The 19,305-nt window shown below is 37.4% G+C and overlaps 2 protein-coding genes across 2 annotated transcripts; one reads left to right on the top strand and one right to left on the bottom strand.

Annotated features, from left to right (window-relative positions):
- Positions 1 to 778: 778 nt before the first annotated feature.
- Positions 779 to 6,051, bottom strand: LOC101307601 (calcium-dependent protein kinase 13-like). Its single transcript, XM_004302497.1, has 7 exons — positions 4,935 to 6,051; positions 3,433 to 3,576; positions 3,123 to 3,275; positions 2,724 to 2,839; positions 2,467 to 2,634; positions 1,384 to 1,614; positions 779 to 1,298 (listed from the first exon to the last, which is right to left on the bottom strand). Exons 1-7 carry the CDS (start codon positions 5,554 to 5,556, stop codon positions 1,149 to 1,151), a joined length of 1,584 nt encoding a protein of 527 aa, XP_004302545.1. The 5' UTR covers positions 5,557 to 6,051; the 3' UTR covers positions 779 to 1,148.
- An 8,900-nt stretch (positions 6,052 to 14,951) lies between these two features.
- LOC101295636 (trihelix transcription factor GT-3b-like) lies at positions 14,952 to 16,788 on the top strand. Its single transcript, XM_004302539.1, has 3 exons — positions 14,952 to 15,045; positions 15,158 to 15,625; positions 15,925 to 16,788. The coding sequence occupies exons 2-3, from the start codon at positions 15,254 to 15,256 to the stop codon at positions 16,498 to 16,500; spliced, it is 948 nt and encodes a 315-aa protein (XP_004302587.1). The 5' UTR covers positions 14,952 to 15,045; positions 15,158 to 15,253; the 3' UTR covers positions 16,501 to 16,788.
- The last annotated feature ends 2,517 nt before the right edge of the window (positions 16,789 to 19,305 follow it).

The raw sequence follows: 19,305 nt of genomic DNA, 5'->3' as shown, positions 1-19,305 counted from the left end.
ATCCATTTGTATATTGCATGAGATTTGGTACTCCACAACCAACTAGGGCAAATTTTAAGCATACACTGAAAGAACAAGGAGAACTGCAACCGATCTTGGTGTCTTAATGTCGTTATAATGTCTAGACATTGGTACAATTAGAAAGGATTGAAGGTTAACAACTTGACATTCTGTACAAATGATGCTGTCTGGCAATCGGGTCACAAAGGAAGAATTGTGAGAAGCCTTTTTCTGGTATATACCCAAAGCCTCTAGAGTTGACAGATTGGAGCGGAGAAGGTCTCTTGATGAATGAAGCAGGTTTACTACTTTCTCTAATGAATGTGGGAGTGGAGCTGTCAAGTTTGGTGATGGAAGGAAAGGTCAAATTAAATTAAAATTGAGCATAGCACAGTGGGAGACCGTAGGGAGAGGCACTGTTTGAACTCCCGGAATCCCTTGCTTAAAGAGTGTCCCGCTTGTTGAAGACCTGAAGACATATTTCCGGTCAGCTTTGTGATGAAATCGGAGACGCTTGGTTTAACAATGAAAGATGTAGAGTCGATGATTCTAATGAAAAGGAAGTGCTGACTGGTTTAAGATCAAAGGGCAATTGCCAATGCGCTAATGCCAGAGAAGTCACCGATGATAATAAGGTCTGTCATAAACTAGTAATGAATCTTGGAGTTGTGGCACAAGTGTTAAGTCGCATGAATTTTCGTGATCTTCTTAAGCTAATTAAGCTCTCCCCACGAGAGGATTGCCCAAGTTAGGAGGCCACTGACCCAAGAAAAGGGATGAACGATGATGGCACAAGTAGCCCAGAACACGATGCCCTGGCATTCATATTTCTTTTAAGAGTATACCACACTACAAAGACAGTGCAATCCAATATGATCAACCAAAATACAGGCATACAGCTACAGAAGATTAGACCTGGGTAAGAGAGAATCATACATGGGGTGCCATACCTACTAGGTAACCCCGTTTTACATGAAGGCATTCGGTCTCGATGATCCCTGTATGGCACCACGGAAAAACGAGTCCCATTTCTAAACAAAAAGGACTACAACAATAATCACAAAAGAAAGCAAGCAGCTGATGTGCAGGAAAAGATCCACTATTCTTTTGCATCAGTAGTCAGAAGACCAACTTTGCCGACTATGTTTTCACTCATTCCCCAAATTTATTGAACCATCCTTCATCAGTTTTATGCTTAGGCTGTTAAATCTTCCTCTTGAGTAATGCCGAGAAGCCTTTCTCCAATCTGTCCCGGTCTTCATCATAGCAACAAATTCGTCATAACTGATAAGCCCATCCTGCATTCACAAGAGAAAAAAATTAACATCAGCCTATCATCTGCCGTTACATAGTTCAAACATAAGCAACTGCTTGGACCCTCACCTTATCTGTGTCCACTTCATGAAAGATGTCGTTTGCTACATCTGTACAATCATCTGCGCCATCTTCCATCAATGCATCGCGGAGTTCGTCTGGCTCAATGAAGCCATTGCTATTCTTGTCAAAGTATGAAAACGCCTTGTGAAGATGTTCATCATTGGCCATTCTTTGTAGATGGAGGGAAACAGCAACAAACTCTCCATAGTCAAGAGTTCCCTTTCCATTAGTATCAACCTGTTACAACAAACCCAATCAAAATCATGAGACAGATATTGCTAGAAAAAGGACTGTTGAAGATCAATACAACATGATGGCAATCAATCTAAGAGGACACCACAACAGGTAACACACGTAAGCTTTATTTATGGTTCCTTTGCCATACAAATAATTATATGGAATCTGTTTCCTATTAAATGATTCGAGATGGATAGTTGTTTCTATAGTTAAAAAAAATTTGGGTTCAGAAGTCAAAAGACAAGTACGACATGTCTTAGTGGTGTGTCGGAAGATCATGTCCAGATTAAAAATGTCTTTTAGAACTACTCTCAATGAGAAAACAAGAGTAGCAAACAACAAACTAATAAATTATGTCATTGGGTGAGGAAGCTCAACTAAGACTTGTAACATAGGCTGTCTAAGCAATGTGGTAATATTCTGTTGAACCGCATACCGTCCTCGTCAATTGAAGCTTACCTGCTAGAAGAGTAGTTGCCGAATCCTAAGGTTATTGTTTTATGAAAGGCTGGCACTTGCAATGACATGGATATGGCAAGACTTCCTGCTGTAAGCGTGAGGCCCAATTGGACATCCTTGAGTGAAGCTAAAAAAAGGTTTGGGCTTGAAGAAAATCCAAAGAAGCCATCTAACTAATATGAGGTTTTTGGTTAGGCAGAGGGTCCCTATCTGATATTTTTAAAACCCAATCTTATACGGAAGACCATATCTAACTACTAATAAAGTCTTTATGATGAAATGATTACCCTTTGGCTAAATGACACTTAAGTTTAATTCACAAGAGACTATGCAACATGTGAAGTCATGATATAGTCTACTGTTAATTAAAGCAAGCTATGAAGTGATACTCACGGCTTCTATAAGCAATTGAACATCTGACTCGGCAAGTTGTGATCCATAATTTTTGAGTCCTGATTTTAACTCTTCAATTGAAACAACGCCATCATTATCAGTGTCCATCTTCTTAAACATCTCTTTAATGTCTTCCACTTCTTCCTTGGAAAAGAAATCAGCAATAACCTGTTTGAAGTTCAGAAAAATTGTTCATACTTTCAAAAACACTAGTACAAACAGAAAACATAAGAAAATTTTGCAAGCAAAAAACTAACCCTCAGAGCCTTTCTTTTGAATCTGTTCATCATGGAGAACTGTTTAAGCCTTGACTTGACAACATCTCCCAGAGGCACATTTGGAGCTTTCTTAGCATTTGTGAGCCAAGGATGCTCTGGGAAAAGAGAACAGATAGACATCAGTTCTAAATAACTACACTTACTGCTTGTACGCAACAAACTGAATTTGATACTTGGTTAATAGTTAAATAAAACAAGATGGCCAAGAAATGGCTGACAAAATCATACTACTAGTATAATTCATCCTAACAACAACATAGCACGTATTGATGCAAGTTGCCTCAGATAGCCATGACAAAAAACTTACGACTTTTCCTAACCATCATATCATTCAATGTGTTTTTCAATCACAAGGTATCAGAAGGACAAGAAAAGTACCGAGCACTTGCTTTGCGGTTAATCTTAGCTTTGGGTCTGGCTCCAACATTTGCTTCACTAAACTCTTGGCACCCTCTGAGATACTTGGCCACGGATCACGTTTGAAATCTATCAGCCCGCGGAGAATTGCTTGTGCAACCCCTTGTTCAGACTCTGCATAGCCATGCAAAAGTCAAAATAGAATTTTAACAAAGAAAAGAGATAAGAGAAGCAAAATTAGCACCAGGGTCATCCATAGAAAGAACACAGACAGGGAAAGAGGGTAGTGTAAAGCAATTGGAAAGGAAGAAGCAAAAGTAGGAATAATTACCTGCCCAAAAAGGAGGAACCCCACACAACAAAATATAGAGTATAACTCCAGCACTCCATATATCTATTTCTGGCCCGTAATTCCGCTTGAGCACCTCAGGAGCCATGTAATATGGACTTCCAACAATTTCTGAGAACCTCTCACCTAAAATAAGGAGAAGTTAGGATTACATATAACATCAAGAAATTAGCATATTGAATGAAAATGGTAGACTATTCATGCCTACAATGTTATACTTTTCGATAAGAAGAAATTCAGGATTTCTAACTTACGCCCCTCAATAGGAGTTATAGGAAAAGGATATAAATCATACATATGTGAACCTTTATGGTTGGAGATTGTAACTCATTCACGTTCCACTTAAGAAACTTAAAATTTATTATCGATAATGGAGAAGTTTTTCCTTCACAACTACACTTGCTGTTCTGGTATTCGAGTATCAATCTCTTAAAATATCTCAAACTATTTCAGAGTGATGTTTTTCTCAATTTAAATGTCTGTTTAGCTGTTACATTATCATCTTGCTAGCTACTGTAAAAAAACTCTTTCAAGCTCGTTCATTACCTGAACAAAACAGCTATCTTAGATTTCATTTTCTCCAGACTAATTTGCAGGACATGTTTAACTTCCAGCTGCTAGCAACTAAGGTTTCTCTAGCACCATTCTTCTAACATTCAGAGGTAGTCTACAGTACTGGAGAACCTAGAACCAATGTACAAATTCTGGAAGCACTAGATCAATTCATCCAAAGTCAACTAAAAATTTAAGAAGAATTGACGGGGACTAGGGTGCAACTTCTTTAATAAGACGACAGTTTAGCATGTGAATTACTAGAATCTATCATCTTAATCATGGAAGCTGTACTTGCACGTCATCTCTCTCACTTCCATATTATTGCTCAGCTCTTTGTGAGTCCTATAATTCCTTGATATATTACAAGAACGACAGCTAATTTATCTTTTCCCCACATCACCCAATTACAATAGCATATACAAAGAAAAGAGACAGTTAAACCAATTTATATTTCCATAACTTCTCAACTAGTAGCATGGGGAAAGGAATGTTTCAGCCATCCAAGACTGATATTGCAACATAAGGCTCACAACCTTGAAATATGACTTTTTCAACTAAGAGCTACATCAGAATCCATTTGTGATAGTACATTAACTTAAGCTGACTCTAGAGCAGTAAACAGATGAGGTATTGCAACATAGCAATTGTATTAATGAAACAGTTTCAAGTGCTCTACATAACTAAACCACGGGGGTTCAAGCTTTACAAACAACTATTTATCAGCAAGTAAAAATTCATCAAAGAAAGAATAATCCAAGAAACAAGTGACGCCACAATAATAAGCCAACAAAGTCTCCGCAGAACTCAAAATCAAAGCTCTCCAAGCCACTATACAGATATATTTTACACACAAACATGACACACCAGTAATTGTTTCAATTCGAGCACTAGCATTGCAGAATCAAAAGCCCTGAGTTCGAAATTGGTACCTGGCTTGAAGAATATAGACAATCCGAAATCGATAGCCTTAAGAGGCGAGTTCTCCTTCTTGTTTGCAAACAGAAAGTTCTCCGGCTTCAAGTCCCTGTGTATCACTCCATGCTTGTGACAGAGCTGCACAACCTCCACAATAGTCCTCGTCACCGCCGCGGCAGCTCTCTCAGTATAATGCCCCCTGGCCACAATCCGATCGAAAAGCTCGCCACCCTCGCACAACTCCATCACCAAATGCACGGCGTGGTCGTCTTCACAAGCCTCCTTCAAGCTCACAATACTCGAATTCTTCGGCAGGTGCTTCATTATCGCCACCTCCCGCCGCACGTCCTCCACATCCACCGCCGTCCTCAGCTTCCTCTTCGAAATGCTCTTGCAGGCCAAGAGCTCCCTGGAGCTCCTGTCAATACAGAGGTAGGTCACACCAAACTCGCCGCGGCCGAGCTCCCGATCCACCAGGTACTTCTCATCGATATTCTCCTTTGGAACTCCGGTCAAGACCGTCGTCGGAGCCTTCTTGCCGGCACTGGAGTCCCTCCGGCCGTGATCGTGGCCGGAAAAGTTCGATTTCACATCCTCCCTGGCAACGGCCGCCGGAGATCTGCAACAATTTCCCATTTCCAAACCCTAACTTGGCACCACCGGATCTCACTGAAACCCTAACAATCCCCGTGCTAGGGTTTCACATGATAATGCCGACGCCCTAAGCCTCAATCGAGAGCAAAGCTAGCAAAGCCTCAATCAAAACCGATAAAGAAAGAGAGAAAGAGAAAGAGAGAGATGAGAAGGCGAGGAGAGAAAGAGTGAGGGTGCAGTGTATGCTACGGTGTACCGTGGCTGAGGAGCTGAGAGAGTGAGAGAGGTGGTTTTGGGAGAGAAAGAAAGAGAGAGGGATTTATTTATTATTTTTCGAAAATAAAAAAAAAGAAAAAGTTATGACATTTGGGGAATATTTTATGTTCTTCTTGGTTCTGCGACCTTTGTCGGCTAATCGAGGAGGGGTTGGTTTGAACGGGACGGAGGAGGAGGGACGGAGGTTGGGCTGGGTACGCCGTTGGACTGGCCTTGGGTTTGGGATTTTGACGGATTTATGTTTATTTTATTTTGTTAATTAATTAAAAATTAAGCAACACGGGCTAAAAGAAACAGACAGAATGATAGGGGGTGATAAACTAATGGATATTTGTTGTGATGCCCCTCAATTTGAGGTCATTTTTCCAATATTGTTCCTTTGGTTGGGTTTGAGTTTCTATCTCAATTTAGGTATTTGCTTGAGATTTTGATTAATTTCCTCACATGGATCATTGCTATGTTTGAGGAGGAGGTGTGGGAGAAAAATAAACTAGACGGAAATAGGAAATGAGATGGATCTTTTTGATTGTGAGGAAGTTTTTTATTAAATATAGATAACTAGTTGGTTGTAAGACGACAATCTTACGAAGGAAATACGTAATGAACTCAATTGTTATGGTTTCTAAAATAAAGGATTATGAGGTTGAGTGAATTGAGCATTTCGGCATTCCATATGTGTTTTTTATTCTCTATTTTTAGTTTCCCCTCAAGTCTATGATACACACAAACTGAATTCATGGTTGTTTTATCCACCATACACGCGTTGAGTATATACCTTTTATGACCTAAAAGTTCACATTTAATGTGTTTTGCGAATATCGGGCCCCATAGAATCAAGTTTTGTGTTTTCACAACATACATTCACTTAGTGAGGTGTGTAGTGAACATCACGTACGATTTACGAGAATTCAGGTTAACAACACTTTATTTTAAAGTCCTTGCATCCAAGGCTTAAGTAAGCCCACAACGGGGAATCGCATTATTTACTTCATAATTGCTTTGCAAAACATTTTTGTTGTTTAATGATAGGTGTGATCCTAACGTGAGCATACTTATACATTATTTGTTTCAATTATATATATATATTGTTAGTTTAGTGTATTTTCTAGGGCATCTCCAGCAGTTAAATTCAAAAATTGATATATTTAGCAATAATTTTGAAATTTAGGTATCGATTTAACAATGTTGCTCCATCAGTAATTACTATTTTTTATGTTTCAACAATTTGTAAAGTGACACGTAGACAAGAGAAGAGAGATAAAAGATTTAGCAATTGTTTTAGTTATGCATGGATCAATTACAAATTTGTCAGTTTCATTAGCAATTATCAAATTTAGCAATGATTTATGTATTCTGCTGGAGCATCAATTCACCTCAAAAATTGATAAATTTCCTGTTTAGCAATACTACTGGAGATTACAGTGTTATATATTTTTTAGGTATTTTGAAGTAAACAGGAAGAAAAGAATGATAAAAGGGATTGAATGACAAATTTGAGAAATTTGCTTATGCGGATCAGTCAACTTCAAGAGAGAACTGAGAACAGTTCAAGACGAACCATATGATGATCCTTGTATTGATGATAACATAGGATGTATGGTTTCTAGAGAATTTTACGGTTATTGAATAACATTTTTCTAGAAGAAGTTATGGCCAATTTATTAAGCAGGCCAGGCTGCGCTTGAATCTGAGTCATGATGGGAACATGTTTAGAGATCCAAATTACATCGTGAAGTACAAATTCACATTTCACATTCTTCTTAATAAAGACAAATGACACGATGTGGCTAGTTGGAATGATACATCGTGAAGCACAAATTCACATTTTACATTCTTCTTAATAAGGACAAATGATAAGATGTGGCTAGTTGGAATGATTCATCAAAGTCGACACTAAAACCCAGTTTTTTTTTTTTGACAGGTAAAGTCATACTGCAATTTCATTGATATTCAAGCTAGAATGACACGGATACATGTCTTCCCTTGCTAAACATTTGGGAAAGTTAAGGGCGTGGCATGCTAGCACCATTTATTACAAAGATTTCATTCACTTATTTCTAGCAGAAAAACAAGAAATACTAGACACACAAAGCTTAGATTCCTAACAAAAGGAATTACTGGACATAAAATAGCGCGAAAACTACTTTAAACCTTGGAGGCCCAAAATTGAAAGTCAACCTTGGACCTAAACAGCCCTCCATAGACTTGACAAGAGCCAACCCGAGCCCATCAGCCTTGGCCAAGCCCAGATCCAGCATCTAATCTTCATCAGTGACCTACGCTCCACACCTGCGCACCCACGCCTCCATGCCTGCAAACCCGAAGGGAAAAAAACCACGTCGTCGTCGATTGAGGTCCCAGCGCCATCAATCCCCGAGTTAAATCGAAAAATCGAATCTAAAACTAGAATCAAGCATCAAGGTCTCTGATCAGATCTCTCATCTGATCGTTTTGGAGGTGTTTGCATCGAAATCCCCGTCCGGTAGCAAACCACAAGGCGTCGGCATGGCCAAAGGCCTAAAACCTCACCTGCGTTCGCCGCCGGACGAAGCTAGTTACTAAAACCCAATTTGGTATTGAGTTTTGGGAAATAAAATCACTTATAATCACCATTCTGAATATATTTCCTGATTGGTAAAATCTTATAAGGTGCGTATTTAAAACTTTTTAGTTTAAATAACCACGATTTTAGAACGCAGATTAAGGTTGTTTTTTTAAAACCAAATTTTTTAAATAAAAAAAATTGAGTATTCTCACAGCAATACCAAACTAAGCCTAAGAAGATGAGTTTTCTCTTAAGAGAGTCTCAACCCTACTAGAAATGAAAGAGGATTACTTCAGTAAATTAGTAAATTTTGCTTCATTTATCATATTTTAGTTTAGTTTTAACTATATGCCCTATAAAACATCTCTACCATTTTTGTCTTCCTTTCCTCTCCACTTTCTCTTGTTTTTTATTTTACTTTTTTTATGTCTTTCTAGTAGTTTCTGATAGTTAGGGGCTACTCAAACATGTATATAATGTAAATCAAGATTTTGGCATCAATCTTTCCTTAATTTTTTGCTAGTTTGTAGCAGATACTGAGCAACAGAGCAAGTATGAATTAGGGGATTGAATACTTGGGTAAAAGGAGGATACAAATGTAAAGAGACGAAGTGTAATGTGTAGTAGTTATAAATAACCACATAGAATGAGGACTTAAACAAGATTAAGGAGAATGTCAGACCACGATGAGAAAAACCCAAACAGAAAAAGGAAGACTGAAAATTAAGAAGAAGATGCTGCAGCGCTCTGTTTTATTAGTGAACATTATAGATTAAAAGGGAACTTGTTGTCTGCCTCCCTTTTTTTGTTCGTAAGTTTCAATCCAATACACTCAAATTAAAGACTGGTTATGAGTGAGTGGGTCTCATTACTACTTTTTCGTTTTCATTTGCTTCTGTTTTGCTTGCATCCTCAGACTGGAGAAGAACTTGATCATTTTGTTTCAATGTGGGCTTGGTGTAAATTGCTGGGTCCAATATGTTGTATAATCTAAGATTACTTTTCCCATTTTTGGATAGTGTTCGCCAACTTGATGATTAATCAAATGTCAGATTTATAGGCGAAGAGAAAGGAAAATTTTGTTTTTCAAGCCTTTTAATCAATATTTTCAGTTGTCCGACCTCCGGTTTGGCATGCCACTCCGGTCGGCTTTACATGTTGTGATAGTCGATCTTCTCTTTAATTACGTACAAGGGTAATCCATTGAAACTCATAAGTAAAAAAGATTATCCAACTGACATAACAAGTATCATATAATATATATTGTGCATACAAGTGTAGCAACTAACAAGCGTAATGTAATGTATATCGAGCGTGCAAGTTTATTTAACATTTTAACTATGTCGGTATTAACGGTTTTTAATCAATTGGATTGGTAAAGAAATTGACCGGGTTGTTTTCGATTCGATGATGATCAGAATAATTGGATAGCAGGTGAAGCTGGAGAAATCGAGATAATGAGCTCTCTAATCAGTCTAATGCATCCGAGACTGAAAGGGTGAGAGAAACATTTGTATGTCCCCTGATCGGAGGACCAAATAAAACCAACACACAACAAGTTTCAAAGATGATATCCAACATATAACTACTTCTCGAGTGTGGTATTGCCAAAACTCTCTTTTCTGGAGAAAAGCAATCATAGCAAAAATGCTTATACAAAAGACCAACAAAGGCAACATGCAATGTCACGAAGCAATATGGAGTGCTGCGGTGCTGCCGAAATGCCAAAAGAAAAGAACATCATATAAGAAAAAAATCATTGATTAACAACAAAGAGTGATATGACTATGACACTACTACAGTAGCTATATATTCATGTAATCTGAAGAATTCAGGATGTTTAAACGATCGACTTGTTAAGTATTAACTATAGACAGAAATGAGAAATGCAAGGATGAAGATGACACTGGATCCCCTTCATCTTCTCCATCTGCTCATTTCCTAGTTCCTCCAAGAAAGAGTAAGGAGAGGCACGGTGTAATCGGGAAAAAGAAAATACAGAGGCTTTGCCTCAGAATATATAACTCTAGTTACAATCTAGCTCCCTTAGAAAATACGGAGGCATTGCCTTAGAGTTTTAGTGACGCCCTCGTATCACAATTAAGTATCTTGACAAAACATTAGATATAGCTATAAGTATTAAATGTTTAACAAACATTTGTCCGTTAACTCATTTTGTTTCTATAGAGTCATCAATATAATATTATATAAAAGCAACTCAAACATTACAAATAATTAATAAGTCGAACTCACGACTCGGACCTCTCACTAAATCAACGAACATCGTGAAAATATAACTAAAAACAAAATAATTCAAGTGTATTGATTAAACATGTATTGAAAATTAAGTTTATTGATATTATTATGACAATTTTTCTAAGTCTCCTGTCTCTTTGAATCATGATAATTTCTATAATGATAATCATGATCTGTGGACTTTGACTAATAATTAAAGGCAACCAAACCCCTGAAAATCCTCCGATCAATGTTACAAAAGTGAAACACATGCAACACTATGAACATAAAATTCAGTCGAAAAAAGTGAGTACGGCATGAACCTAAATTGTTGCGGTGAAAGAGAAGATCGAAGCTAGTCATGACAATGAGATCAAAATATTGATACATAGTCCCTACTGATCCTACTCTCAATCCCCCACCATGTTTTATGAAAGGCCATTCCTTCAAACTTTCTTCCCTAAATGAAACAAGCATGGACAAAGAAGAAAAACAAAAAGAAAGTTTAGCTACACTAATGTCTTGCACTGTGATGCGAGCGACGAACAATATATGCATGCCTTTACTCGTTTACCATCGAATCACGGAGGAATGTTGGGTCATTTCATTTTATTAAGTTTTTTTTTTTTATGTTGAGGCAATTTTTATGATCTACTGGGTTTGAGTTTTTATTTTCTTTCTGAGATGATGGGGAACTGGGGATCGAGTACTCCGATATATTCCTCTTTCTTCTTTAAAATTATGTGAATAGTTCTAACAAAATCATCACCACCCAACATCGATCAGAGTAGCCGTGACTCTTGTCAGTAGCCGTCGGCTCTCCTAACCAAACCAACATTCGGGCCACCACTATCCTCCATCAAAGGGGGATCGATGTCGATGAAGAAGGCCAAGCTCTGCCGCCTCCGAGTACTAGGTTGTCATGAGTAGATGGTACGTGCGTTAATATTATGAACAATAGTAAGTATAGAGAAGCTTACAAATGTGAGTTTCTAATGGTCGAAGAAAAATGATGTGCTCCTTGGCACATTTGGTTGCTAGACCTAATCTTTAAGCACGTTCGACTATGAGTTTTCAAATGCTGTATGTGAATTCACAATGTAAAAGTGCACAAAATCTAAGCATGGCTCCCATTGTCGGGAGCTGCGGATTCAAGCAGCAACAGCGATGTGTAAGCAATAATAAGCTCTGTTTGTTGTTCTTGTTCGTCTATACAGCCAACTCTTACTTTATCCGGCTTGACTTGAAGGCCTGGTTAATTGGACTTTAATTTGGATTATCAAGGTGACTCACGTAATCCCCGAAAAAGATGAGACTACCACCCCTTTAGCTAGGAAACAAAAGTCAAATTATGTAATCGATTAAGATCAAAGCATTGCAGTCGAAATCAACATATCGAACTGGTTTCTTCACGTAAACATCAATCATGCGTAGGATGGTTCGTCATTGTGTCTTCGTTTCAACCTTGCTAAGTACAAGAGAGAATTACTTCGCTGCTTAGTGCCACAGTTAGTGCTAAGGTACAAACTATCATCAGTTCATCACAGCACGGCTAATCAGCTTCGGTAAGTTCCTACCATGCACAGGCGGAGGTACATATAGACCAAAGGGCACCCCTCAAAACTTTGGTTTTACATGGCACCCCTCAAAACTTTGATTTTACATGTACTTGGTCTTTGACATCTAGCTGAATTGGAGAAATTTGTTAATGATAAAACCTCTCATTTCTAGTCTCCGCCTATGCTAACATGAACATAGGAGTTTCATGTATATGTTTTTACCAACTTGACCGCATGTGGTGGTTACTTGTCACTAACTTGCTTGTAAGTGCTATATGATATATTACATAACCACAAGGGTTTTGGGTCTTAAAATTTGGATTTGACTTTGATTGCTCACTTGTTCTAGGAAATATATGGGAATATCTGAGCTAGTTTACTGCGTGATATGCGTGACCAACCCTCTGGTGGCTTATTTCATATACACACCTAAAATGTCATTTTCGTTGAGGCAATTGTGAAAAAGGTCCCATTTGAAGCCACTGTGCATTGGCATTTTTCGTACACCACTGACTTTGTCATCACACACTTCAAATTACTTTCAACCCAAGTCTTGGAATTTTTATAAACCCTTTGAATTTTTTTTAGATAATAATAAACCCTTTGAATTTGAAGATCAATATCGATCATTCAATAATCCTAGCTCCCAATTTTATTAGTCAAAGTCACTTCAATCTTCAACTAAAATATATTGACGCTTAGCCAAAAATATCTACATTCAATTTCATTTTCCCCTTATGTAGGTGAAGGATGTCTCCGTTTAGGTGATATTTTTCTCAAAAAAAAAAAGAAAAAAAAAGGACGGTCTCCGTTTAGGGAAATAAACTTTCCTTTTGGGGCACTAATTCGTCAAGTAGTTGATTCGAGAGCATATGCCACGTACTCATATATGACAAAATAATTAATGTCAAAGGATATTATTCCAAAAAATTGCCTCTAATTAAAACATAATCTTACTCTTTAATAAGTGAGGATCTTAAAGTTCAGCTTCAGCTTTAGATAAAAAAAATTGTCAGTTGAAACAAAAAAACCATAGAGAAGCGAAAGATTCGTTGAGACTGTTATCACATGATGTTGTGTTCGATATTTGTAAAAGAGATGTCACTTTTAATTTTATTTTTTTAATTAGGTAAACAACTCAACTATTACAATTTCGTTGTCACTTACTAAGAAAAAACTATGCCGCTTGACCAAATGGTACTGGGCCATTTTAATTTCATTTGATAATGGCTGACATGTGGAATTACAGAGTCACTGTGATAATGAATTATGTTTTGTATCAGTATCTTTTTGTAAAAGATCTGATGAGTAAATGTAATACACGTGAGCGATTTAATGGGATAAGATTCTCGTGTCTTACATGTAAACGTTACTATTATGTTTTTTGATAAGGTTAACCTAAGAGTGTAAGTAAGACACCAGAATCTTATCAAAGAAGATGGTTAATGAACAATCCACATTTTACCGCTTATGGTGAAAATGATAATTCACCAATTTAGTTAAGGCGGTGTCATTCTCTTCTCCTCCTTCCAATCACCGTGTCCAATTTGGTATGCATTGTTTATGACGTCGACATTTTTTATTGGTTGAGTTCTACCTTGTCAGGTTAAATAATTTGGGTATTTGGGTAAGGACTTGAATGGGTCGCACCATCCACCAGTGTGAACCACCAACCATGAAACTAGCGGGCCCAGATTACTCTCATTTCTCGTATCTGCATGCACGCCACGTGGAAAAAAGATAGTAGGCATCCACACGTGTGACAGGGCACATAACGCGTAGTCACTAATTTAACCGGTTTTTTTTTTTTAAGGCCAGGTTTTTATTTTAGAAAATTATAGTATAACATATGTTCTCATAAAATGTGTGGTTATCTTTGATTAAAAAAATAAGTAAATGACCATGTAATAACCATTTACTCTTTTAAAAACTCATATGCGTTATACAATTAGACATATTTACAATAGGTATGTCATACCATATTATATGATAGACAAACCCTAAAATTTTAAATAAGAATCAGTTTTATTTTCCATTGAAATTTTATTACATGATTTAATTATTGTTCATGTAGCGTTGATATAGTTTAGCTCCTACTGATCACAATAATTGAATATACACGTCAACAACTTTTAGATTGAAAAATCAATTATTCACTCAATTATAATTATATACGCAAGCAATTTTGTTTCAAATTAGTACGCATTATTCATACAAACGACAATATATAGAGCTCAATTATAATTATAAACGCAAGCAATTTCGTTTCAAATTAGTACACATTATTCATACAAAAGACAATATATAGAGAACCGAAATATATCAGTCTCATTGCTTTCTTGTCAACATGTACTAGCTTTGGCCCAAAAAATAAGAAAAAAATAAGATATAAGATTTGCATAAGCTTTTGCACTTTCCATGCAAAAAGAAGCATGGAAATCAAAGATTCAAAGCTCTCATATTACCCGGTCTAGAAGACTTTATTTTCTTGTCACCCTCACACGCTTCAAAAAGCAAGGACCCAGAAAGCTCAAAATAAAACAGAATTAACTAGCATAGAATTCTGAGTTATTTTACAACCCAAAAGTAAAAAATAAAAAAAATATAAAATCTGAATGTAATTAATTAATATTCAAACAAAGCTTAGGTAGGCTTGCAGAGGAAGGCTTCTTGTAAAAACCAGAGAATAAAGAGAGAGGCCCAGCAAGTCCAGCACAGCGCCTCTCGCTGTTTTCTCGTCAGCCTGACGCCACGTAAACGCAATGGGAACAAATGGAGATGTGCAAAAAAAAAATAAAAGAAAAGTTTCCGCGTAGACAGATGAGATGAGACTGAGATAGAAAACACAAGCAGAGAAGAAGAAGAAGAAGAGAAAGAAAGAAATGAAAGAAAAGATTGCTATATAGAACTATAGAAGTACCTAGCTTTTCTTAGTTGCTTCTTCTTTCTTTGGCTTTCGTCTTCTTCAAATCAAATCTGATGCAGTAGTTTATTAATTCAATTTGATTTTTGTTTTTTGTTTTCCCAGATTCACACCTGCTATTCACACCACCATGATCATATAACCAGCTTTAACCCCTTTATCCGATTCTCTTCCTCCTTTCTTTTCAAGAATTTAAAAGCCATGGACGGTCATTATCCTCACCATCTTCATCATCAGCAGCAACAAGAGCTTCATCAGTTTCAGCTCCAACATCAGTTTCAGGTGGTTCAGCAACCACAACAGCTCCTTCCTCCTCCGCCGCATCAGCACCGGCATCTCAGTCCTCCTCCGATCACCGTCCACGTCGACGCCAGCGATAGGTTTCCCCAATGGAGTCTCCAGGAGACGAAGGAGCTAATAACGATCAGGGCGGAGCTGGATCAGACGTTCATGGAGACCAAACGAAACAAGCAGCTTTGGGAAGTGATAGCGACCCAGATGAAGGACAAGGGCCACAACCGCAGCGCCGAGCAGTGCAAGTGCAAATGGAAGAACCTCGTCACCCGCTACAAGGTATCAATCTCAAACTACTAAATCTGCAAAACCTAATTCAAAATCTTTTTCAATCAAAATTAATTAATGGATTTCCTTTTGGGATTTCCTTTTGAGATAAACATCACTTCTGTCATGGTTTGGTTCATCAGTTATTCTTATTTCTCTTCCCGATTCTTCAAGATTGTAGCTATCAAGTATTTAGATATCAATGTTAGCTGCACCTCTTCTCTAGTGCAGTAAGCTTTATTGGAGTGTGAATATCATTTCTTGTCTGGTAGTAGACGGTGTTTTTTTTCTTATTCTGTGGTGATGTTTAGGGTTGTGAGACTGCTGAGGCGGAGACCATGAGGCAGCAGTTCCCCTTCTTCAATGACCTGGCGACAATTATGGTTGCCAGAGAGCAGAGGCTGCCATGGACAGAAGCTGACGGCAATGGAGGTGCAAGCGGGTCGAAGAAGAAAGCAGCGGCTGTTGCGGTTTCCTCTGACGAAGATGACGAGGATCACGAGGACAGCGAGGAGGCTGGGGAGAAGGGAATCACCTCAGCGAGGAAGAAGAAGAAGGTAATGAAAACGGGCAACATTGGAAGCAGCAGCACTGGGATGGGTCTGGGTGGCAACAATGTGAAGGAGATATTGGAAGACTTCATGAGGCAACAGCTTCAGCTAGACATGCAATGGCGAGATGAGTTTCAGGCCAGGGAGAACGAGAGGCGGATGAGGGAGTACGAGTGGAGGCAGACAATGGAGGCTATTGAGAATGAGAGGCTGATGGCGGAGAGGGAATGGAGGGAGAGAGAAGAGCGAAGGAGGATGAGAGAGGAAGCTAGGGCTGAGAAGCGGGATGCTATCCTCACTGCTTTGCTAGACAGGCTTAATAGAGGGGGCATGTAAACAGCTTTAGCTTGGAGTAAGAGATCGGCTTAATTCGTAGTTGTTCTCATCAATTAGCTAGCTAGCATGTAGAAGTTAGAAAGAACTCTCATTTGGGATTAATGTGCTGGTTTCAAATGGATTTCATACACATCTTTAAAATTCAATGAATCTCTTTATTAGTTCCTTAAATTGCTTTTCTTAGAATCTGTTTCAATTCCATGATTGATCGATGTCGATTCTTGCATCAGATTATGTGTAAGGTTTTCTCAATAGGCTCTATTTCATGCAGTAGGATCCTTTGTTGATAATCTCGTTCTTATGGTCGAAATGAGGCCTTCTGGGGTTAAGATATCAAGATTTTAGAGCTCATATATGGTTTAGTATTTTCAAAGGAAGATAGTTAAATAGTTACACTCTATGTTGTGGAGGCAGATCAAGTATTCCGATCCCTTGTTAATTCAAGCTGAAATAGTATAAGTTTACGCACGTAGATATGTCTTTAGATAATCCGACATGTATGTCGCTAAAATAGTATAAGTTTACGCACGTAGATATGTCTTTAGATAATCTGACATGCATGTCATATTATGTGTCGTTTAGTACTTTTACTAATATAACGCATCTTTAAGTTCTTTTAGATCGACATCAATTACCGAATTTGTAGAGTAATGTATATAACGGTCGATTATTGTGTATAACCGTTATGATATTCATTTTCGATCCTCACTCGCTCATGTGTGAGCTACGTACGCGCTATAATAATATTATGAGAGAAGCATCCTATATCAACGCACATTTGTTGTATGCAAGTAATTTCCATTTGAAGGTTAAAGGGTAGCACTTGTTGATCGCAACCTTTGTTGTTTCACTTGTTGAATATCGACTTCCATTATGTTTGAAGTCTCGCTTGTACGAGGTAATCTAATTTTCTTTTATCAATTCTGTGCTGTTTATATCTAATTTTCTTTAACTATTGAAACTTGTTTTACTGCCATGAGTCAGAAATATTTAAGATCCTTGATCGAGGTAACAAAATTCGACATATTACATCAAAGTATATATTGTACTTTGAAAGCTGAGATCGCAGATTCGCAGCTGTTTTTCAATCAAAGACAGATAACACGGGTGTACGTATGAGCGTGTTTGCAGTAGTCTCTGATATGTGCATGTGTTCTTCTTTGACATTCTAGCATTTACACCATGCCAATTTCGAGCTAAATATCTAAACATTATGACTCGACAAGAAAAAATTAATAGATTTATATAATGTGTGTTTTGAATAACGAGGAGGATATATTAGATGAGATAGACTTCCCCAAACGAACAATTTAACACCGTACATGGCATGCTTTTGATTTTTGATTAGAGCGTAGTTTGACACCGTACATGTCCTATATTTGAAAATGTCTGTGTTCCAAGTTCAACGACATGACTTATTCATTTTTAACAAAATCTCTGGTCAAGGAGAATGTAAGTTTACATTGCTTGTGTTTGCTTGGAATATACTCATTGTGTTAGTTTGATTTACATTAGTAGTACGTGTACTTAATTAAGATATCCAAACTAATCATCTAATCTAACATGATATTAGATCGAGCAATATTTTGAGAAATTTTATTGAATTCAATTACTTAATTATTTTCCAATTCTTTGTTGATTGATTAATGCAGGTGCAAGCTAGCTAGCTCTACTCACTTCTCTGCTTGCTGGCATAACTCCAAAAATTAGAAATGTACTTAGCAAATAATAAGTTAAAGAATTAGAGCCAATTTTTGAAGCAACTTGTTGAATGGAACAGATTCTACGCACCAAGGTGCACTTTCACCATTAATGTGTAAGTGCTCAAATCGCCGTATGAGAAGATCAAATGAAAACTACATACCCTAAATTCCTTCAATTTAATTTCATTTTTGATTCGATCAAATTAAACACCCATAATAAGAGTACATATTCTTCGACTTAGTGTTCTCACCACCTTAGTTGAAAACACTTGAGACTACTTTTTTTTGCGTTTCAATTTTGTTAACTGTATTAGTATATATGCATGTAGTGCGACGTAGATACTGGATCAAAATACTGTATATTAGTTGTTCGGTTCACTTGCACCTTGGTGCATAGAAGAATTTTCACTTATCGAAAGAAAAATCTAATATATTACAAATATTTGGTGAAAATCATATTCTATAAACTAAGAATTCGAAGTTAATGCAACTTATTATTGACGCATCTTCATTCTCAAAATTGGCTGTTGTTTTCTTCTAAAAAAATTAACTTTTGGGATAATTAGTGATGATCGATATAACAGTTGTGTGTAGGTTGGAAAAATTGTCTCTCTTTCACAGTATGCACACGCACAAATGAGAATGATTAGGAGCTAAGAAAGCCAGAAAGGGGTCGACCTATTTCACATTGCAATAATGTTTTTTTATTTTTATTTTTTTTACAGCTAATGTATGCCTTATTGCCATGTAAGCTACCAGCCAGCTTATGGCGTCAGTCGGAAGACATGGACAAAAATCGATATACTTGGTGTTCAAGTTTCACATCGATATCAATATACACTGATCAATATATATGCGGTATCCAGCTAGCTAGCTATAACTTACCGTGTTGTTCTTGCCTTTCTGGCATGAATGGAAATACCATATACAAAACTCAATAATGAAATAATGAAAGAGCGCTTAGCTAGTAGAAGTGGCACTGGTGCGTTTTCCGCGTACGCATCCATCTGTGTGTCGTTGGTGGACCAATATAAGCTAGATTTTGATGTAACACTTTGGCGTCGGAGAGAGAGAGAGAGAGAGAGAGAGAGAGAGAGAAGAT

Source organism: Fragaria vesca, linkage group LG6 (genome assembly GCF_000184155.1).
Source record: "Fragaria vesca subsp. vesca linkage group LG6, FraVesHawaii_1.0, whole genome shotgun sequence".
Lineage (NCBI taxonomy): Eukaryota > Viridiplantae > Streptophyta > Magnoliopsida > Rosales > Rosaceae > Fragaria > Fragaria vesca.
This window is presented reverse-complemented; position numbering and strand designations above follow the sequence as displayed.